The sequence below is a fragment of the Convolutriloba macropyga genome, chromosome 3 (genome assembly GCF_964194025.1).
Source record: "Convolutriloba macropyga chromosome 3, txConMacr16.3, whole genome shotgun sequence".
In the NCBI taxonomy this organism is placed as follows: Eukaryota; Metazoa; Xenacoelomorpha; order Acoela; family Convolutidae; genus Convolutriloba; species Convolutriloba macropyga.
In genome coordinates this window covers 73773033-73795829 of record NC_134470.1, presented here as the reverse complement: position 1 = coordinate 73795829, position 22797 = coordinate 73773033, and the positions used below count along the sequence as shown (strand labels likewise).

Genomic DNA, 22797 nt, shown 5'->3' with positions numbered 1-22797 from the left:
TTGCGGAAGTGGTATTGAAATGAGCAAGGGCAACCCCAGGCAAGACAATGTTGATGGTGGTGCTGCTCAATGCGTCAGAAGATGTGGTGGTGAGCTGTTGCGACTGTTTGCCGGCGGCATAATTGGGTTTGATTCTCCCATTAAGCTACTGGGTGCAGCATTGTTTGGGAATGATTTACTGTCAAAAGCATTCAGCAGTTGCTGAGAAAATATTGGTCGATAACGATCGGTCAATATGATTTTCGTATCTGCTGTTGTCAAAGGTCACCTTTGGGATGTCATTTGTTTGGCGGACACATATTCCTTTCTGTATTTTCGGTATGCAGAAGTAGTCTTCCGTATTTAAGTCTGCTCAGCGTCAGAGGATTGTAATTTGTCTAAAAGTTCTTGAATTGTTAAGTCGTACTTTGAAGTCCTTGATTTCAAAAAGAGTTTCCTCGAATTTTTCTGAGTCATCGCCGCAGTCAATGTCGGATGTATTACATTCGATGCATGACTCGATTTGACTTTCGTACATCAAATTTAAATTGGTCAAACGTTTTAAATGGGGATATTGAGAGACCTGCTTGTGAATTTGGCTGTTGTCTTCTTAGTACTGTGTCTGCCAATATGAGGAGATCCTTGTTTGGTTGTTACATCCTGTAGATTTTCCAGTTCTAGTAAAAAAAACATTGAATTTCACCGGTCTAACAGAGACGGCTTCCTTCTTCGAAGTGCTATGGATCTAAGTTATAGTTCTATTCGCACCTGCAAAACTTACCTGGAAAATCTAGCTAATTATTCAAAACCAACTAGATACCAGCTTGAAACCCTACCAGAGGCAAAATTGAATATTTACCTAAGAAAATCTAGCTGAACGCCTAAAACCATCTATTTGCCTATCTAGAACATACCTGAACTTAACATATACCTACCTGGATCTACCCACAACCTAGCTTATACCTAATCAAAAATCTACCGGATACTACTGAAAACTCTCAAATACAACCAGAGAAAGCTGCCTAAAATTCAAAACGTACCTGAATACCCTGTCAATGCCCCCTCCACATACCATTTACAAAAAATATTTAGTTCAGAATAAAGTTGCTGTTTTTTCGGACATGAAACAAAGAGAATGCTGATGAAAAACGTGCTTCGTACGCTCGTGTGAGTTACTCTCGTTTGGTAAGGAAGATTAAAGCGCTCAGTCGGAATTACAGGAAAACGCATGAAAGTAACATTTTTGAATCACCAATATTTGGCAGTAAATTTCGAACGTAACCGAAAAATATTCTCAGGTCGCGAGTAAGGGGTGAATAATCAAACGGGCAAAAAATAAAGCGAAAGATAAATTGTATTAGTGAAATCAGAGAGCCCAGTTGAATTTATGAAGCTCGTTTTGTGTTGAAATGGGTTATTTCCCGTGTGTTGGATGGAATGGGATGGGATGGGATGGGTCTTTTCTAAAATTTACTTCTCTACATTTTTTAAGAGAAAAAACTTCGAGAAGGAAATTTTAGGTCCCTTCTGTCTTTCGTTGGGCGTCAGAATTTCACATAGAGTGCCTTAAGTCTACTCAGAAAATCGTTCTTTTTATGTGAATAAAAAATGAATGATACAAGCGTTTAAAATAAATAAATTAGTTCTCAGTTTTTTTCTAGTTTGGCACGTTGAATTCCGACTGATTTTTTTTATTCCTTTTCCTTTGTCTCTTTTTCTCTTTATCATTGAAGATCTGATTTAGGCGAAGGTCCATAATAGTGCATAGATGTTCTCCAATGAAATTGGCATCAATGAGGTATTGATGACATTCCGTTTGTGCGCCCCTCAGCTTAATGGGCGCGTACTATTTGCAACACCTAGACGCACGTGACATATTTCTTACATATTTATTTATTATGTTATGTCATGTGCTCTGTAATTGTGGCGCATAAAGTACTGAGGGGAACAAACGGAAATGATCCGAAAAGTATTGTTTGCATTCAAAGCCCGAAAAGAATGGTATCTTCTACTGCAAGAAGTAATTAGAATAATAATTTAGATGATTTCAAGCGTCAATCATTATTATTAATACTTTCACAAAATTGGGGGCCTTCTCCGCTTCGTATTTGAATATTTAGATCTATAATTCACATAACTTTGAAAGTTCTCGCTCATGTGCGAAATCAACCGCATGAGAAGATGTGTATATTTCGCTGAATTGATCGTACTTTTTTCATTTCATAGATTAACGTTGGATTACGTAAACGCTCAATTACGAGAAAATGATCCCGATGGAGGAACTGTGGAGCTGAACAACTACTCAAAAATGCAAACAAAATTTAATACTCATAAAAACAAAATTTTGCATATAAAGTTCAGAGATTTATGAAATTAGCACTCCACAAATCACTAATTCTCCTAGTTCTGCTCTATGGATCATTCTGCACCGATGTCTTGAGAGGAATAATGAGAAGTCTAGAACCTTTCCAGAAGTGAGCAGTGAAGTAGATTGTTGGTTTTCTTCTTATGAGTCCTATCGAAACAGCCTACGGCTACTCAATATACCACCAATGACGATGTTCATACAAATGAACGATATACTTCTCCTTTCCCAAATCATTCAGAGCACAAACAACCAGTACCTTAAGATACCTCCAGAGACTCCACTCACCACTCGGTATAGAGATAAATTCGAACTAACTAAATCTGGAATTGAATAGTTGTGGAGTAAATGCATCTTCAAGATGTCTGGACTAGTATAAACGACAAGAAACGGCTTCGATATCCTAAATCAAACTGGGATGAAGAGACAGGTTTTTTTCTATCATTCAGAGTTCACAGTTATATCGAAGGAAACTATGTGTTTAATTAGATCTCGAGTCGTAAATCAAAGTGTGTTTTTTCAGATCGCTTGAGCTGTGGTACACTGAAACAATATTACTTGAAAAACCATACGACGCCTCAGATAGGTTTCACTGGTATCTGACTTTTCCAAAAGCCCCTAGTTTAGACGGTTGGGCCTTGACACCCATGATATATCACAGATTTAAGTAATCATCCGCAAAAAACCTCCTGATTGCAGATTCACAGTCCAAAGACTCACGATTCCCCAAATTCAACATTCTTTCGCTGCGTGGAGCTTTGATAGAACATTTTGACAACTTATTACCTCCGAAGAGCAAATACGACGTAATAGCGTTATTCATTGTTGGCAACGATCTTTTTAACGGAATAGAACCTTCATATAGAGAACCCGAGAAAGTTGCTGATTTATTTATGACCTTAGCATCTAGTTTCAAGAGTCTCTGTGAATACTTTGGCATCATTGGCATCTCAGACCGCGGAGATTCCATTCATAGAATGCGGCGAATAAGAGCAACAAACGAGTTCATCGGAAAAAAACGAGTTCATCGTGTTTCTATACAGAGGAGTTTGCCACAGAATTTATTGCGAGTATCACTTGAGAGATGAATCGGTCCATATTGCAAAGAATCCATTGAGCAGTATCTGTTCATTCCTGAAAAATAAAATTTTGCAAAATTATTGCTCAGTTTTAATCGATCGACGTGGTCATCTTGCTAAAAAGGAGTGCTCTGGATGATATTCTTGTAGCAGGTTCACCAATTAAGTTAGTAGTAGTGGTAGTAGTAGTTCTTGTGTTTGCTACGAAGCCACAGACTGTTTTCAAGTAATACATGTTATTTTCAGCTAATTACGGTGCCGCATATTGGTATCTTTTGCGAATTTACGAGCAGTTCGAAGGCCATTTTTTCCTAGTATTTTCCTCCAATCTCATTGCATAGTCCAAAATAGCCACAACTAAACTCAGGTGGAAACTGAAATGACTAGAGACAGTTGTGTCACGTCCCAGTTGCGTCCAAGTTTGTCTGCTGTATCTTTAACAAAACGCTCTACTAAAATGTTGAGTGTACTGAGTTTGATAAGAGATGTTTTGATGTTCTAGTAAAACTCAAGGATAATCTCATTCACATCTGCAACAATTGTAAACCGGAAAAGCAGGATTTTTTGTACGAAATAGAAAGAAAAAACGAAATTCTTAACATAAAAAGACTAAGTTCAATTCAAGAACAAAGCAATGATGAATTAAAAGCATTTCAAGAGCAAATGGAATCACTGAGAAAATTGAAAAGTCAAATAGTATTATAGCAAACCTACAAACTGAAGTGAAACCGGTAGAAGAGGACACCAGACTTACAAACAATGGCTTGGTTCGGTAAAACCCCAAAAATTTATGTCAGTTCCAGAGAAATTTGCATTGGAATATGCATTAGAGGTATCCCAAAAAAATGCAGCAACTGCTTCCGCTAATTACAGGCTACACACTGAACTTGCTGAATTTGAGGCTCTTCTTGAAGGTTTGAACATAGAGGACAGAGAAATTGTTAAAGCACAAAAGCTTGCAAAATACGATCGTAGCAAAACTTTTCCGCGAAATTTTTAATTACAACTGAATAACTATTAGCCGTGATCTCATCCGACCAGATGCCTTTAAATTGAAAGACTACAACAGGTAAAATAAGGCAGTCCACATAAGAACAGAACTCAATAGCAAGGATGTAAAAACACAAAACGAAAGTCTCAAAAAAGGAAGAGAATCAATAGAGAGCTCTGAAAACAAAGTAACCTCCAAAGAGATAAGAATTCGTAATCTTACTCTAGAAGTGTTTGGAAACAAAATGGGTACCCTTCTCCTTTTATGAAAATGAGAATTACTCAAGCAGCTCAAAACATGTTTTAAACGAATTTTGACAACCAACAATGTCAATCTTAACTTTAAACGCTAGAGGTCTCCTTGATTTGAATAGAAGAACAAAGTTTGCTATTAGTCTCAACACTTCTGATTTCAATCTCATCTATATAACTGAGAATTGGCTAACATAAGATTTTCCGTTGTCAGCACTTTTCCTTGATGATAACTTGATCTACAGAAACGATTAAAAAAATTTCTGAAGACCGAAAGAGTGAACATGGTTGTCTGATTGCCGCTGAAAAGAAAATTCCTCGCCAATATAGAGAGTTAGAAATTGAAAACCCGGTCTCCATTAGCATATAAGTTTTAACAATAACAGGTTCTGATATCTTCATTTGCAATATATATATAACGCACCGTACCCTTGCCCCTATCAAAGAAAATTATTTAAAACCCGCAACTCCTTGATTTAGTTCAGGATTCAGCAGTTGAAAACCATTGTGATAGAGTGATAATAACGGTTGACCTAAATTTGTTACAAACAATCTGGCCCTCTGTGTCGTCAAAAATTGGTTACAAAAAAAATTTATTAGGAAAACTAATTGAAATTAATTTCAGTAATTTTACTAATGACCACCTCGATCTAGTCCTTTGTAATAATCTTGATTCGTTAATAAAATGTGATCATCAAGAAAATTTATAAATATATCTTTTCCAGAACAAAAAACAATTTTCTGACCACAAACCGATCAAAACAACAATTGAATTGTCCAAAATTGAAATTTTATTCGTAAAAAATTAACAATGTTTGCCTTTAAAAGAACCAATTGGGAAAAAGTAAAAGAGTGCATTGAACAAGAACTTTCTAACTTTTGCTACAGCAATGTTGACGAACTATTGCTCCAATGGTACAAATGGTTATGGTAAAACATTGACAAAAATTGTCCCAGGATAACCAAACACCGAGCTAGTCTGGTTCGATGGAATTCAATTTTCACATAAAATTTAATCAAACGAATGAATAAACAATAAAAAAAAACAAATTAAGTGCTCTCTAAATAAATTGATTAAATTGAAAAGGCTAGAAAACCAATTAAAACAGTCGAGTAGAAAGGATTTACGAGATTTCGAGAGAACGGTTTTTGAAGGGAGAAACTTTAGTAAGATTCAAAAAATCTGAAGTACATCATGAAGTCTGCCTTGATACCACCAACAGTCAAATTAAAGAATGAGGAGATGTCCGTTGCCAAAAGGCGGAAATATTCAATTGGTATTTCGTTTCAGTATTTAGAAAGTGTGAAAAAGTAAGAGCTACGAATACTAAGGAAAGTTTAAATAAACTGACATTTATCGAAAAGCAAATCGGCGATATTTTATGTGATCTAAATCCAGAAAAATCCACTGGACGAGATCGAATTGAGAACGTCATTTTAGAGAATTGCCATAAATATTCGTGTAAATCAAGGATAATACTTTTTCAGACATGCAAAAAAACAAACAGTGGTTTCCTACCTATTGCCAAAGAGAAGCAGTTGACGCCAATCTCTAAAGGAGGTATTAAAGCTGATGTGACATGTTATATGCCAAAAATTCTCTTTTGCTGTTCTTTTGAAAAACCTCAAAAGTTTTTAAAAACTATTTTTTGACAAAATTTACTACTTCTTTGAAAGAAAATGGCATCCAAATTTTCATCAATAACCTGCCCAAAATGATGCAAGAAGTTCAGATCTACGGTTATGCTGATGATTTGAAAGCGATAGCGCGCAACCAAAAAAACATAAATAAGACAACAGAAACTATTCAGACATGGCTTGATACAAACAAATTGAAACGAAACACAAAGGAATCTCATACTTAAAATAAAAAAGAGCATCCGGGCAAAAATTGGGGAAGGTCCCGAATCAGTCAATTCTCATTGTGATTTGGGACTCATTATGCAGCAAATCTTAATTTGGAATGAAAAATGTCTCGGCAGATCTAGTAAAGCAATGAGCGCACTCTTTCAAATAAAACATAATTTCGTCAAGCTAATGTGACTGGAAAGTGAAACTAAATGCATGCACTGCATATGTTGTGCCGATTGCCGTCTATGCCTCTAAAACGTGGCAACCAATTAGCAGTAACCTCCATGAATTTGAAATAGTCCAACACCGTAAAACGAAATGGATACTCAACTCAAATCAGAACTTAGTGACCTTAAAAAATTTACCACGGAGACTCGATTTAGAAATGCCCGATCTTTTCCTATTGTCCATCATTCGAGGGATTATGATGTAGATATTGCCGATATCGAAGAAACAGTAGAAACAGCACGTCAGACTAAACGGGGGTGAATATCGAATCAGAAAAGCGAGAATGAACAAAACTAACGATAAATTTTTTGAAGAATGAATATGCTCTTCAGCTACGTTTGTAGAGTTGCTAATGATTATGGAAAGACCATAAACAAAATTACTTTACTGAAAATTTACTGGAATTTTTTCACAAATCATTGTGTGGACGAGAACAAATGCATATGGAGAGTAATTTGCAGATGTGGAAACTGCAACATGAAGATAAAACTGATCTGAACTGTAAATTGGGTGGAAACCCAAGAGTCTTACTCTAAATCCTGCACTACTACAACTACTATTCGGAGATCAATCCTTGTAACTTGCAATTGGCATGTAATTGTGCAACATGCAGAAATAAAGGGACAATGTCTTAGGACTAAACCCGGGAGAAAATCCCTTCAGTAATAGCTGAGAATTCAAATAAGATCAACAAGAGAGGGATGCCTAAAGATAAGGAACCTTGGTGTTATCATCCAATCCTGATTTTTGAGGCTTCAGATGAAAGAAAACGATGCAATTCGAACATCGAACTGAAAACCACTCTTGCGTCTTTCCCATTATAACTCACAAGAAATTATAGCCCCCATTATGGCATATTTACCATGATGGGGGGGGGGGGGGCTATAATGGGAAAGACCCCCCCCCCCCAAACTTAATGGTAAGAGGAAATGTGATTTTTGACCCCCCCCCTCCCCAGCTTGGGAATATATCTTTAGGCCGCCAGGCGAACGTGCTATTTTTGGTACACAGTAACGTGCAACATAACAATACATAATTTGTAACTGGGGACACAATCAACTCTGGTTGGGGGGGGGGGGGGGGTTTGGCTCGAAGCAGAAGAATAGATCCGATTTCTTCTAGAATACCAACATCCCAATACCGCATACGTTTATATCTGACATGTATTGTACCATTTGTCATCACATGTACATGGACTATGTTCGGTGATTGCACGATTGGCGAAGATAGTGGAATCGAGACCAAACTACAAAGAGAGCAAATTGACAAGTGATCGTCGAAATTCAGTTGTATTTAGATATTATTATTAGATAATATTTTCAGTTTAAATGTTTGCTTGGACCTTAATATTCGCGCTTGTCTGCCAATCTGTTCTCAGTGAAAAATTATATCCAGACTTTATTTTACTTGGCAGTACCGGCAACCTTGCTAAAAAGTATTTGTGGCAAAGTATCTTTGATGTCGTATCTGAATTGGGAGGCAATTATGATGAAAGAGGAACTGTATTTGGAGGTTACATCCACACGCCTCCTTATTATGAAACTATAAATAATAGTATTAATGGACCGGCTATCGATAAACATGATTTCATCATGAGAACTAAAACCATCTTTCTATCCAAAAATAGTGATTACTATGATTCATGTTGGAATCAAAGACATCTATCCCGTGTATTTTACGCTGCAATTCCTACCGGTGCATTTAAAGAAGTTCTCCATAGTATATGGACGAATTGTGTTGGAGTTGGAACTGTGGACATAGCTCTTGAAAAACCGATCGGCGAAGACATTCATAAATTCTATGATTTATATGGATACATAAACCGATTGTCGTTCTCTGGATTTACGGTGCATTATGTTGATCACTATGCAGCAAAGCCTGCGTTGATTGGTGCTGTAGATTGGATTTTTGGGCGGTTGAACAATGAGCTAAAGGAAGTGCAACTATTTCTGCTAGATGACAAGGATCTGAGCACTAATCTTGCCAGTTATGTCACAATACATGGTGTTGTTGCTGATGTTGTTCAAAACCATGCAAGTGTTGTGCTAACTGCGCTTTTGTCTCATATAGGTACACAAATCAAGAGTTCGCCAATTTTGAACTCTGCTGATGTTTTGGCCAATATTACGCAGCCAATTCCTATTTGGGTGGGACAGTACAATTCTCTGGACAATGAGATGGTAACAACTTTTGGACCCGAACATGAAAAGAAGACGCCCGCTACAGCTATTTTGACAAATATACAATATCAAAGCGATAAGAACCAAAAACCATTGGAAATATTTGTAGCTGCTGGGAAAGCTAGTAAACAGAAGTTGACCTTTCTGAAGTTGTCATTTGGTGATAACATGGTAAGTGTATTGACTTGAAAATGATGAAAATTGTCTGCATAATTACCCTGTGTTACACTGAAATACAAAGATAGATCGGCTCATCAGTATTGCGCCGCTCTATCTAATTCATATTGGATTTATATTCCTCGGTCTATCGTTGAAAAAGCGGCTTTTAAAAGTAGAAGAGATTATTCCAGATGTAAATGTTTAAAAAACGTTTCCTCAACGAAATGTTTAAAAAAGCAAAATTAAAACTAGACAGAACAATCGGTCTGAAAGATGTTTATTAAAAATAACAACAAATGGCACGGAAAAAATGACGTTATGAATGAAGAGTCGTAAACTGCCCTGATTTGAAAACGGAAATCGGTCCAGAATTTATTATGAATTGCTCTTACACGCAGGTTGTAGCCATTATGTTAGTCCTGTGGTAATTTTTAATGCAATTTTTTGCTAGACCGATTTTTCGTCTTATCCATTTGACGAAAACGGGATAAACAGTTAGCGCCCAGAGGGTATTAAGCTTTCACCTCATACCTTTTCAATTATGCTAAAGCTAGCCTCACTAAACTGTAGGGAGCTACCGACGATGCCAACCGCTCGACGGTCGTTTGAGAGCAATTCGCCCGCCGCTAGTCGGTTATGTTACTATTATATTGATTGACCAATCAGGTTTAAGTAATATGAATTGAATGCCGAAACAGCCAATGAAATTGCTCCGATAATCTTTTACAGGCAATCTGAAATTTCAGTTAGATGAGCTCAAATGGTGCTTAAATGGGACCCATGAAAATTGTTGCTAATCGCATAATTGCCATTTTTTTTAATCAAAATAACTGGTAAATAAATTTTAATTTTTCAAATACGTAGCTATAATTCGTAGTGTTATAATTCCTTTTACTCCAATTTCTTTACTTCGTTGTTAAGTAAATATGACATATGAACATTGTTGCTAATCGCATCATTGCCATTTTTGATAAAAAATAACTGTTAAATAAATTTTAATTTTTCAAATACTAGTTCGTAGTAGGTTATAATTCCTTTTATTCCAGTTTCTTCAATTCGTTATTAATTGCTCTATTGCAGTGTTTGAAATTTTATGCGAAAGAACAGTTCAAATTAAAACGGTGTGTGGAAGTTTTTCATTAAAAACATGCGTAAAAACACAGACTTAGAAAACGAGCTGAAGCTTCATACTTAACTCAAATCCGAGACGAAAACCAGCAAACTTCTCAAGAATTGATTGATTTTTATATCTTGAAACTGGCAAAAAAAGTTTGACAAAGTCATACCATCACCTGTCTTTCCAGAGCGTTTGTTTCGACGGTAGTCGGTCTGTGTTCATAAATAATTGCTGCCCTTTCAATTGGCTCTTTTCACTTCAGCTCGTTTACGTGCCAATTTTAGCAGCTAACAAAAAATATTGCAACTGAAATTGAAAAGTGCAACACCCTATTTTACAAATATTGTCTGATAGTTTTAGTTGACAAATAACCATTTTATTGCTCGTTTGCCAACTTGTGGCAATTTTAGGCTGTGTGATAAAGATATAGTACAGACAGACTAAAATCAACTTATAAATCAAGCTTGTAGCTTCTATACTGTCCTTTGTGTTTCTCAATCTCATTTTGAGTTTGAACTAAAGAAGGATAAATTATGTTAACTGTGTAAAACACCTGAGATCGTTAAATCTCGGGCACCATAGCAGTAAACAACTGACCAGGAGTGAATTTTTGTTATCAATAGCTGCGATTGCAAAGCCTTTTTCTGAGATTTTTGCTGAGATTTTTGAATGTAGTCTATTTCGGCCCCCAGTTCAGTAGAACTGGAACTTCTACCCCCCCCCCCCCCCACTCACGCAGGCACATGTGCCATTTTATATTAGAGTTCTATATCACAACACATGTTTTGTCAGCGGGTTTCATAAAAACTACTGGGGGTCGAAACAAATTAGATCGAAATTTTTAAAAATTGCTGTCATGCCGTCTATCATTTGTCTCTGTCATGCGGTCATTGTATTTCATTGTATGATTTAACTGAAGTTGGTCTTCTTTGAATATGGGGGTATTACGGTTATAATGGGAAAAACCCCGAGAATTGAATTGCGTTCTTTAGCTTGCCTCACTTTCCTCACGACTTTTGCTTCCTTAATTGAAGGACGAAGTATATTTTAGATTAGAACATAAGTTTTAGTCACCTGAAGGAATTTGAGCCGTGATTTATATTCTGACATTCTCAGAGAATCGAAAGGGTGAAAAAAATAGTTTTTGTTTAACTTGAAATCGCCGAAGGTTAGATTTCATTAGTGCCAGAGCCAACTAAGTAGGGCAAGAAACTTGGACAATTGCGAGGTAAAAACATGGGGGTCCATTATATACGTGTTTTCTACGTGGATTTTCAAGACAAGTAGGATCTAAGAATCTAAATTGAGTTTCCTCGAAGCTATTGCCTGCGACTATTTACCCTTCATTTGCTAGTGGTCAATTGATCTAATTAATTAACTGCATCTGTTGAAACCATTATTGACTCCTGAGTTAATTTGATAGAGAAACTGTAACGGGTCTTTTTTCATACTGCAGGTCTAACAAACTCGTATCTATTTTTGGCAATCTACGACCTGTTTTTATCATTACAGGAAACCATACAATGTGACCATAAGTGCCCCAAAAGTAGTAATCGTGGTCTTTGAAACCGTCATCGCGATAGATTCGTATTAGCTCGCTTACTTCATCTAACAGTGCTAACTATTGAATTGGAATGATGTCAAATTCTTGGCCTTTGTTTGTCAAACTTTGTTCATTCCATTTGCACATCGAGTATTCTACAGCTGATTTATTAAAATCATTAAAATAAATGTGAACAAATATTTGTCAGCAGCAATTTTGTTAGAGCCAGATGGGGGTGTATCTGAAACAGATCATATATTTGCCTTTAATGTTTACGAAAATCGGTTCTGTTGCTTATTGTGAAAGTCTGTTTCGACAATGTGTCACTTCATTAATTTTTGCATGAGCTTTGGTGTTAATTCTGTGCTATTATGTAATGTAGGTTGATCAGTAGAGCTTCATCTAAATTATAATTTAAAACTGCTGACTAATGAGAAACTTGATTTTTTATTACCATTCGATCCTCTCATTATTGAAAGGAATTAGCTGTGCTCGTTTTTATTTTTGAAAAAAAAAAAAACGTAAACCGACGCAATTTAATTCAGGTGCTGTAGCCTAGATGAATTTTTCTTCATTGATGCGAAAACACCAGGCGACGGTAGGATTCGAACCCTGACCTCCTGCGTCCGATACCATCACCTCTACGGGGGTATTAACCACTCGGCTATCAGGGCCTTGTCAGCGAGTCTCCAACAGTCGGTTTTGTTTGAACAACAAACTTTAGTATCATGAATGACAGGTGTGACTAGTTGATAATGAGGCGGAAGCCAATCTAATTAATGGTTCGAGTTAATATTTTATTAGTTTTCATGACTTTGACTATACTTTTTCTCAAAAAATTTGTTAGTTTTGAGTTTTTGTTGTATATTTGTAACTTTTGTTGTCTTACCGTTTATTATCATTAGAGACAGGCCTCTTTGGTTGCTAATAGGAGTTTATTTGTCAATTTAATTGTTTCTGTTCAAAGCTGATGCTTTCTATGTCTTTGACGCTAGTTTTCAAGAAATATAGAACTTTTGAGTTTTGCGAGTTTTGTTGTTAAACTATATTATCTTATATCTTATTCTCATTATTGACAGGTTTCATTGGTTTCTAAGGAAGTCATTGCAATTAATGGTTTCAGTTCATAGCTATTGCTTTTTTTTGACTTATACACTGTCCGTTTTTGAAAACTGTTAGTGAATTTTTGAGTTTTGCAAGTTTTTATTTGAAAAATTATTAATTGAAAAATATGATCTCTTTGCAGCAATGTTCCATTTTCGATCCTTTATTGTTAAGCAAATTTAACCTCAAGAGCTGAAGTCGACCTGTGCTATGTTACTTAAATGCTTATAAGCTAGTTTTGATTCTAAGTAAGTTTGTACAAATTAATCTTAGATGTTTTTGTTTTTTTTGCATTTAAAAAGATTTATTGTATTTCTGCAGTAGCTTTTCAAGAGAAAAATTTTTCTCTTTGATATAATAGTGGTCTGTTGTTTTCTGGAGAGCTTACTTACTATTACGGACTAGGAAGGGTAGTGTCTCAAATCCCAAATCTATTGTTGGAGCTGTGTAATTGGGGTCTGGCTTGCATCGACAGTTCTTTACCTGAATCTAAAAGGATTAGATTTCATGAACAAGGCCGCACGCATTACTTTCGAATGGCGTAGTTGATGACTATGAAGGTTGCATGACATACACCCAATGCCATACACCCAATGCGCTTTGATATTTTCGTTCAATAATCCCAATACAAATTAGCAGTCGCTATTTCACGTATGTTTTAACATACTCAAGCGGGTAATTTAATCCCATGCCCGATTGTTATAGTTTCATATCAAGTCGCAGGATTATTGAACGAAAATATCAAAGTGCATTTCGTATAATGGCATTGGGTAAATTGTCCTGACCCCAATTGTGAAATAGGTAACTTTATTACCGACCGCTTGAAACGAGGGACATCCAACACTGTATGTCATTCCAGATATCCAAATACTGTCTGGATCAGGTGTCTTACTCAGACAGCTTTTGAAGTCTTCTTCACACTTGAGAAAGTGACTACCACATGTCTGGTAACACGTCTGGAAAACCAGCTATCATTGGCTTTCAGATATGACCAAAAACTTGAACTAGTAGTTACTAACTATAACTTCGGGAGTCATTTTTCGCAACGGCAATTTTCAAACTTTTATGTTCACTATTTAGATCAATGTTAATGCTGCACTTGTTACTTGTATCTTAGTAGTCGGAGTCTTAAAAGGATTGTATACGAACTAAGGCTAGTTTGGTTGTCCTGATGTATATCGTTTTCAATATTTTTGAAAAAAAACCTCTCGACCATCGAAGTTGAAGCAATCAAATTTTGAATCAACTCTAGTTTTGACTGGAATGTATGCAACTCACATCCCTGTATGAAACTGTGTGTAACTCACATCATGTTTTGCACAGCAAGCGTTTTCTTCTTTGCTGAAAGTAAATGGCAAGCTTCCAGGTTTGAGATTGGGCGCCTTGCATTCGCTTGAAGGTGTAGTTTTGTTAGACCCCTTTGGAACCATTTTTTGACCCGCCATGCATATCAAGCACGTTACTTGACCACTACTGGGTAGAGCTGAAAGTAAGTACAAAGTTCTCTGGTCGAACAAATAACGTTGAATGAAGAAACCCTGTCAATAGGGTATTTGACTAAATTACGAAAGATGTTTTACAATTGGCGAAAATTCGATTAGGCAAAAAAAATTGGTAGCAATTAGGCAAAAATTTTAAGCTAAATTTGCGTGAAAAATAGACGAACACCAATTAAAATCCTTGATTTTATTTAAAGTCCAGTACGCTATCAAGTAACCCTAGAAATTGTCTTTATATGTTAATAGCTCACAAAAACATAGTCAACGGATTTTTAAATAATAAGGATTTGCAGAATTTCAATGTATGTCCATGCTCAATTGTGCATTTTGTATGTCCATGCCCATTATTTTCCTCGAAAATTTCAACGCGTCATAGTTCTAAAGTTTAAGAAGGAAACAATTTTTTTTGCCAAGCTCTTCTTTCTCTAGTATCTTTTGAGTCCCTTTCTCGGATATTTCCGATTGTAAAAACGATGTGAAGACTTTTTAGGGACATTTGAGTACTTTATTGATGCATGTAGATTTTAAACACAGTCTAAAATGTTTTAATTGGTTTTCGCATAATTTCCACATGAAGTTGAAAATTTTTGGCTAGTGTCTAGAAAAATTGGCCTTGCCTGATGGAATCACCTCATTGAAAAATTCAACCTAAATAATTTTGTTTGAGGAGTTGATTAGATCGAGCAGCGTTGCCCACTTTTAGGTTCAATTTGCGGCTGATTCGATAACTTTGCTGCACGTTTTGTCGCGTCTGAATTTTTGCTGAAGTGGTAATTTGGAACATGGCCAACAAACTTTCTACGAATTGAACTCGAATGACTGGTTGGGCTGTGTTCTATTGTAGCATGATTTGTACTTGAGTTTCCGCGAGGCACTAAACTCACTGAGGGATTCAAATGCCGTTATAAGAGGTTATCATTGACCACAGGATTTCAAATGGAAAAAGAATTTTGGCACTCTGTTCTTCTGAAAAAATTAGATTGCCAGAAACTCAAAAATTTGAGGACGTTAAACTAAATCAAAAAGGTTTTTTGTCGGCCGAGTAGGAAAAATACGCACGACTAGAATGAATTCTTGAAACTTCGAGAGCAAATAAAGATGATTTGAATTGAATAGTTTATATTCAAAAATGGGTCTTTGCTTTATAATTAGTTTTTTTTTAATTTTTCTGGTCTCGTTTTATTCTTGATTTCTTCTTCACTCAGTGCTTTTAAACAGCAGTTGCTCAGCAAGGCAATCGAATATCAGCAGAACCAGTATCGAAAAACGCAATTAAAAAATCGGAACGGGAAAACTCAAGAGACCAGTTTTACATTCCAGGTCTTTTTAGTCTTGAAAAATGCACGTGCACATTTTAAAGGACAGATCTCTGAGTGCCAGATTGTATAATGTCAGATTTTTATATATATACCGTGCTAGATTTCAAAATTTGTGTTTGTGTTCAAATCAGGGCTATGTGATTCTGCTAATGAAAATTACCGCACGGCTATTATCACCATCGAGAACCCCCGAGACCAAGCCAAGTTGTCGAATAACTTTGAGGGGGAGATAACAATAGTGTGTCATTGTTTTTGATTACAACAGTTGCGTAAAATTATCAGACGTGCCTTGATTAGTCTTAAGAGTTTATCACAATCTTTTATCGCAACTTTATATATTAAGTGGTGCTAAAAGAGTGTGATAAAATGGTGGTCTTATGACGAAGCAGATTTAAGTGTTAATTTTTTGGGCGTTAACATTTCATTGCAGTGGTAATTATGCAACTGTTGTTGTCAAAGTGGTAATTATGCACCTTGCAGTTGAAAACCTGACTCACACCTCGAATCGCTTCGACGGTTCTCGGTAAATGCCACATTTTCTGTGACTTCATCAGCTTCACATAACCTAAAGGTGAGAGACAGCCAAACTACAACACCAATCAATCTAGCAACAATCAATCTAGCAACAATCAATCTAGCACGACCTTTTGGCATTTTTCAGTTCTTGTTTCGATCACAAATGGAGTCATGGGAATCAATTGCGGCTGTTTCCGGAAATCTACGGGTTATGTTCTATATTTGTGTTCATTGCGGGACTATACATCATTCCGTCACTAAGTTTATGATTGGAAAAACCTCTGAAAACAAAAAGTAGAGATAGTTTATTAGAAATTTGTTCTGATAAGTTGACAGTTTTTGTTATCGCCCCAAAAATTTTAATTCGCCTCAAAAACGGTTTTTTGTCCAAACCATTTGACTTTTTGTCCTCAAAAACGGATTACAGGTAGCGCCTGGAGGGTAGCGCCTGGCTGAGCAGTCGCTGAAACTGCTTTGAGTAGACAATTTCATGGTGTGAAGGGCGGCTGTTAATGTTTGACTTAGCTATGTGAGACCACCCCCCCCCCCCTAATGCTAGCATCCTAAATAACCATCTGGTTACTACGGAAGCGAACTGCTTGCCAGTCCTTTGAGAGCCACTCGCTCGACGTTAGTCGGTTATGTTTAATAATGTTAATTCAATGATCGCGTCAACTTTATTGCGTTCTCGCTGTACCAAAGTTTTAATATTTTGTCAACCGTAAACAAATTTGAGTAATAAAATTCTGATGGAGATTACGGCTACGTTCAGTATCTTGATAAAATATGCTGCCCATCAAGATATTTTTTAATGTATCCAAAAACATTTGAAAACGTTTAAAAATTTTGATTCCCTAAATAACTAAAGAACATAAATCCAAGAGCCCTCAGGCTACTAAGGTTTATGTTGTAACATATGTTAGCACTTGTTTATGTCAACATACTTGATTTTGTTTCCTCTTTACTTAAAATTTAACGCCGTGCTGTTAAATGAAAGTAATTGCCGCCTTCTGTCCCCTACTCGTCTATCAATGTCCGTTTGTTCACATAAATAAAGCTGTAAATTGTGTTGAGAGTAAGTTTTTTGTGACTCCTCACTAACCGCAATGAGTTGACAAGCAAGGACTCATTTTGTATTTGTATTTTGGGCGTGCATGTTGTACTGGGGGCAAACACAGAGTAGATATACGGAAAATTTTTACTGGAGGACGTTTCAAATTCTGTACTCTGGGCTTTAACATTTTCTTTAATTATCCCCACTTACTTGGTGCAACCGAAGCATCTCGTGCTCCCGCTAGTAGATCAACGCTGTTGGCAGATATCTCTGAGTTTCTCGCATTGTCTGTCAATATTTACGAGCAGCAAAACTTCTACAGTAATATAAGGGGTAAATTTGTACATACTAGCGTAAAATGTGAAAAATTGGTTTTGGAACTTTTTGGTTTTGGAATTTTTTTGCTCACTAATTTCTTCGAAAGGGAGGGTAAAGGGAAAAATTGATTTACGGGTAGGCAATAGGTTGGCGCTCGTGACCCCGTGTATCTTCACCCTCCTCATTCTATAAGTTTCGCTTAAATGAGTTAAGTACATAATTAAATGGATCTATTCTGTTTTGCCCCCCTCCCCCCCCCCCTCCCCCCCTCCCCCCCCCCCCCCCCCCCGTTTTTACGAACCACCCTCGCCCCCCCCCCCGGTTACAAATTATATGTTGTTATATAGCAGGTTACTATGTCAAAAAATAGCACGTGCGCCTGGGGGGGTGTAAAAGATATAAGCCCACTAAGCGGGGGGGGGGGGGGGGGGGCAAAACAGAATAGATTTTGTAGAAATTTATTCTTTTTAACGTTTTGTTCAATACAAGTTCACGTGGAGTAGGCTGAGAAAAGGCTACTATCGAACTACAAAAAATAGTGTATCGGAGAAGTTTTGGAAGTACTGGGAAACTGTGGATCTATGTCCTGACTGAAATTGGAGGATGTTTCATCTGTTCCAAATAGACTTGAGACAACGGGAATTTTCGAAATAACCTTTGAAGCAAAATTGCAATCTGATAGCTCAATGAAAAGAAAATTGACTAGCAAGTAAAAATGAAAAGTTTGTGACATCTTGAGTGAACGGAAAAGTCGTGCTATCAGTTAGAGAACCAAGAATGAATAATAAGGCTCTAAAACTGATAGGATTGACATTTTTGAATTAGCTCTACACGCAGTGCTGAACTGTTATGGAGTTTCTTATAGCAACACAGTCATCCTAACTTGTAGATAATGCTGTTTTGGTGCAAATTCAATAGACCCACAGAGATACCTAAAAGAGTTCTGAACTCAAATTTCCAACTTCTTAACGGCTATTCAGTGATGCAAATTGTGAAAAACTAAAAAATCAATTTCTCAAAGTGATTCGATTTTCTCTGAATTCTTTTGGAAGTTAACGTGACTCTGTTTCAGGTCGATTTAATTCTCAACCTGGACAATCCCTCTCAGAACTTTCCGGAGCTAGTGCTTGGTCTGAAACATAGTGGGAATGAATTGAGAGATATGGACTTCGAGCCTCATTGTGTCTGGACACCATTGAGCGAGAGCTTCATATTTTACAAAGATTACGTAAGATATTTCACTAATTATAAAAATTTGCTCCTGATGATGGAAATCTTCAATGAGTGGGCTCTAAAGTGTGTGTAAATATTCAAAGTTCCTACCCATTATTTGTCAAAAATTTTTTCTCATTAAATTGAACTATGGAAGCTATTTATTTTCATGTCGCTTTGGCAAAATCTTGAGAGACGGCTTGGTGGTCTGAACCAAGTCTCTGAATTATCCTAGTGTGATGGTAAAACCACGCCAAATTATCAGCACGCTTTAATTGAGATCACAAAATTTTTTCTTTGAAGTCGGAAATAATGATTTGCTACAGTTTAGCAAATCTTTCAAGCAATAGTTTTTTAGAGTTGATTGTGCCATTCATAATTATTTATAGCCGCCGCAGCTCCTCAGCTGGCTATTATAGCGCTCCTTTTTTTTAATTCGAAGAATTTGAATTGAATTGGGGCGCTGTCTTTTCTTAAAGATATGTTCACATATTTTCATGCGTTTTGGAAAATGAAGTCAAATTGGAGTAGTGATTTTGGCCACGCCAAAGCAGGAAGTGGAGCGAAAATGCGAGTAGTTTGAACAAAAATTCACTTTCTCGCTATTTTTTTTTGTTCACAATGGTTTTCCCTATTCGTTCATAGTTCATTCTAAGCGTAGTTTTTTGTTTGAACTAAATATCCTTTTCTCGATTGTGGTTTTTTGTGTATATACGGCAATTTCCCTCTGATTTTTACTGTTTTTTCGATTTTTTATAGGATTTTTCTCTTGAATGTTTTTCCAGTCAATTCCTAGTCCATTCTGGGTCTATTTTTTGTTTATTCAATAAAAATTCTTTGAATTGTAATTCAGGACTTGTCCTGCTTTGTTTCTTTTACTTCGTACTAAAATTTTTCGCTTTACAGTTCACAGCTTGTTCAACATTTTGCGTGAATTTTTTTTAATTCTCGAGGCTATCTTTACTTTTCGTTCATTCTGCTAAAAGTGATTTTAGACAGCAGTTGCGCATCGAAGCAATTCAAAATGATTAGAGTCATTATCAAAAAACGAAATTAGAAATAGAAAGTGGATAAACCAATAAAGCCCAGTTTTAGATGCCAGTTAATCGAACTTTGTTCTTATAAGTCATAGATACCATCTCTAATGCTTATTGGTATTGATAGTAGCTTCTGTATCGTCTCACTATGAAACATGAGTATGTGAAACAACAAATTTACATCAAAATAGTTCGCACTTTAAAATTGTTTTTCTACAAAAATCATTTTCATTATTTTTTCTTTCAATCCCGAACGTGGCTATCAGAATCAACGGCGGCTGTTTTCAGGCAATCTGGCGGGTAAGTTAAGAATTTAGGTGATCTTTTCTTGCAGATGAGGGACCTTCTGTATTTTATATTTGATAATCTACATAAATTAAAATTTCTTCTAATATGATCTCTTCCTGATTTGGTGTTCATATATTTTTGTTTTTTTTTCATTGAATTTTAGGAATTTTGTAGCTGCTGATTGAGTTTTTTAGCAGCATCACCTGTGTTGCAATTTTCTGTCCGAGCATCAAAAGTTCAAACTAGCAATTTCTGAAAGATTTTTTCTGGTCATCAGCTAAATTGACGTGCAATCATCTGAAATTCAACATATGTCTTGGTCAATTGTGTAGTAAATTTTGATTAAGCGTGATTTTTTTGTGGACGAATTTGTCTATTTTCAAGAGTTTAATGCAGTGTTTGATGTTAAACATAAACTCAAGGTAACACTTAATACAAGCCCTCAAGTTTAGCAAAAACTCAAGGTAACATTTAATACAAGCCCTCATGTTTAGCAAGCTTATTTAAAATACTTTCCGGAAAATTTTAAGCTTAATTGGGTTTAAGATGAGTTACGAAGCTGTGAAAATTTTAATAGCGCATTGGAATAATGTTGTTCTAATGACTGTAATTTAAAATTTCAGACTGCTGTATTTGGCTGCGATTTCACCACTGCCCTTTACGACCATAAACTGCCGCAACCCTATACTCACATCATTAGACAGCTTCTCACTCGAGAGACCACATCACACCTTAGGTACACGGATGAGAACGGTAAACGACACAAGTCTCAATCACATTCTCTAAAACCAACTGCTGACCTCATTGAGAACCAGTGGAAGCTGTGGAACAGTCTAACTGAACAGGTCCGAGATATGGATCCATCTAGTCGTATCAGTTATCAGAAATTCTCAAACCAGTTGTATGAAATGATTATGAACGCGATGAATAAGTATAAAGGCGTGCCTCTCGATATGAAGCTGCAGGCTGATATAGATTTAGCAGTCCAGGGTGCTAAGAGTACTGTTAGTGCCAAAGACTTGGGTAGAAAAGTTGGAGAGGAGCTTTGAGCTCCTATTTTGTATATAAATCTAATTGACATTGTATTGTATATAAGACAAAAGTTTGTAATTAGTTCAATCACATTGTTTATTTCATTTCTTATTAGTAGAGAAAAATTTGAATTAAAATATTACTCTAACTGAGGACTTTCGTTACCCAAGAAGTAGTTCTAGAAATAATCAATAAAATCATTGTTTAATAACAGTCGATCATCCCTTTTTACAGTTTTCTGAATCCCCTGTCCTTATCAAATTTAATATATGTATTTTCTTTTCATAGTTTTTTTGTGAGTAAATGTTTCAAGAATTCAGCTTGAAATTATTATCATTATGCTTTCATAGAGTGATCACGGCGAATAGAGTGATCACGGCATGCCTGATTAGGGCATAATTTAGAGAAATGAGTTATATAGCATTTCGATACAGTTAGATAGAACATATATGCTAGAATTGCTACCTACCGTTTTGGCATCGGTTGACGGTGTCTAGTTAGACTTTATTGGGACAATATTTTTGTTGCAAAGACTTTTTTGTTGAAATCGAAGAATTTGACAGATTTGGTTTTGCCGATTTACTTTTTTCTTCATTGTTTAGTTTACGTTTTTGGTCCAATCAGTTTTCTTCAGATGTATAAAAGGCGTAGGAATAAGTTGGGACAATGAACCTATGACTTCATTTTTGGGAAATTTAATTATGTATAGCTTTTGTTGTTGTTCATGGACTGTGAATGGGTCTTTAATTGCACTAAAACAACGTTTGTTGCCTATATTGTGGTCTTGCGTCTACTTTTTAAGGGTTTCAGGTGTTCTAGTTTTCAGTACAATCTGCTTCGCTGAGGAACGGTTATGTTTTCGGAAGTTTTCAAGAATTGCTTGTCACTTGTACCGACTTCAGGAGTTTGACAAAACGGTAATAGGTATCCAAATTTTTCAACTTGGTATTTGGTTCTGTTGCTTTTTTTGATGACTGGAAGAGGAATATTGGTTTTCTTTAGGTTTTTTTTTCAATCCGAAGCTTTTTGATTGTATTGGAAATAAAAAATATGTTTATACATTTTGTTACTTTGTATGTTTGAAACGGGCGAAATTGGTAAATGTGATGGCATTAAATTACAGAGTGTTATCTGGGTTACCATTATTATCATTTGTACCTGTTTAAGCGTTACAGAAGTTTCCTTTCATGTGATTTTAAAGGAAGTTGCTTGAGAATATTGGGTTTGAAGACATATGCTTCAATACTGAGCAATTTTTCGGAAAATTTTGCGGTTTCAGATTTTCGTTTTTAGGTCCTAATAGCCAGGCGAGTTGGTGTTACCTTAACTTTTTTTTGCGCACTAGTTTTTGATAGGAATTCGATGCTCTTCTCATTAGAGCTGAATTTTTTGAGTTAGTTTTGCATTCGTCTCATTTTTAAAGTTGTTATTCTTAGTTTGCTTTCAGTGGCCAAGAGATCTTTTTTTGTTAATTGCTCTCGAATGAAGCTTGAAACAATTATTGTAAATGCGTGTGTCTTTTTATGCAATTTTCGCTTGTCCATGTTTGCGCTTTTGTTCTATTTTACGCTTAACTTCATTTTGAGTGATATCAGTTGCTCTCCCGAGTCTCCGAAGTAAATTTTGCTGCTAAATTAGAAGTGATTGCAGAGGCATTTACAAGGGCCAGAGAGCC

General features: G+C 36.1%; 2 protein-coding genes across 3 annotated transcripts; one reads left to right on the top strand and one right to left on the bottom strand.

Moving 5' to 3' along the window:
* The first annotated feature begins 8071 nt into the window (after positions 1 to 8071).
* LOC142337280 (uncharacterized) lies at positions 8072 to 21274 on the top strand. The gene is made up of 3 exons (XM_075386464.1): positions 8072 to 9095; positions 18626 to 18781; positions 20714 to 21274. The coding sequence occupies exons 1-3, from the start codon at positions 8073 to 8075 to the stop codon at positions 21137 to 21139; spliced, it is 1605 nt and encodes a 534-aa protein (XP_075242579.1). The 5' UTR covers position 8072; the 3' UTR covers positions 21140 to 21274.
* On the bottom strand, positions 11548 to 18463 carry LOC142337279 (uncharacterized). 2 transcript variants are annotated; one of them, XM_075386462.1, is made up of 6 exons: positions 18118 to 18463; positions 17446 to 17523; positions 14155 to 14330; positions 13666 to 13803; positions 13240 to 13336; positions 11550 to 11984 (listed from the first exon to the last, which is right to left on the bottom strand). In XM_075386462.1, exons 1-6 carry the CDS (start codon positions 18284 to 18286, stop codon positions 11899 to 11901), a joined length of 744 nt encoding a protein of 247 aa, XP_075242577.1. In that variant the 5' UTR covers positions 18287 to 18463; the 3' UTR covers positions 11550 to 11898. The 2 variants fall into 2 exon arrangements, with proteins under 2 accessions (XP_075242578.1, XP_075242577.1); XM_075386463.1 differs by lacking the exons at positions 17446 to 17523; positions 18118 to 18463 and adding an exon at positions 16139 to 16429 and having other exon boundaries at positions 11548 to 11984.
* Positions 21275 to 22797: the final 1523 nt, after the last annotated feature.

What these genes read in the sequence shown, in the direction of transcription:
- LOC142337280 (XM_075386464.1), top strand. Translation starts at nt 8,073, where the DNA reads ATGTTTGCTTGGACCTTAATATTCGCGCTTGTCTGCCAATCTGTTCTC. An exon ending in TGTCATTTGGTGATAACATG is followed by an intron (nt 9,096 to 18,625) that starts GTAAGTGTATTG and finishes ACTCTGTTTCAG; the next exon opens with GTCGATTTAATTCTCAACCT. An exon ending in TCATATTTTACAAAGATTAC is followed by an intron (nt 18,782 to 20,713) that starts GTAAGATATTTC and finishes TTAAAATTTCAG; the next exon opens with ACTGCTGTATTTGGCTGCGA.
- LOC142337279 (XM_075386462.1), bottom strand. Translation starts at nt 18,286, where the DNA reads ATGTCACAAACTTTTCATTTTTACTTGCTAGTCAATTTTCTTTTCATT. An exon ending in CTTGCTGTGCAAAACATGAT is followed by an intron (nt 13,804 to 14,154) that starts GTGAGTTACACA and finishes CTGGTTTTCCAG; the next exon opens with ACGTGTTACCAGACATGTGG. An exon ending in ACCCTTCCTAGTCCGTAATA is followed by an intron (nt 11,985 to 13,239) that starts GTAAGTAAGCTC and finishes GATCTGTTTCAG; the next exon opens with ATACACCCCCATCTGGCTCT.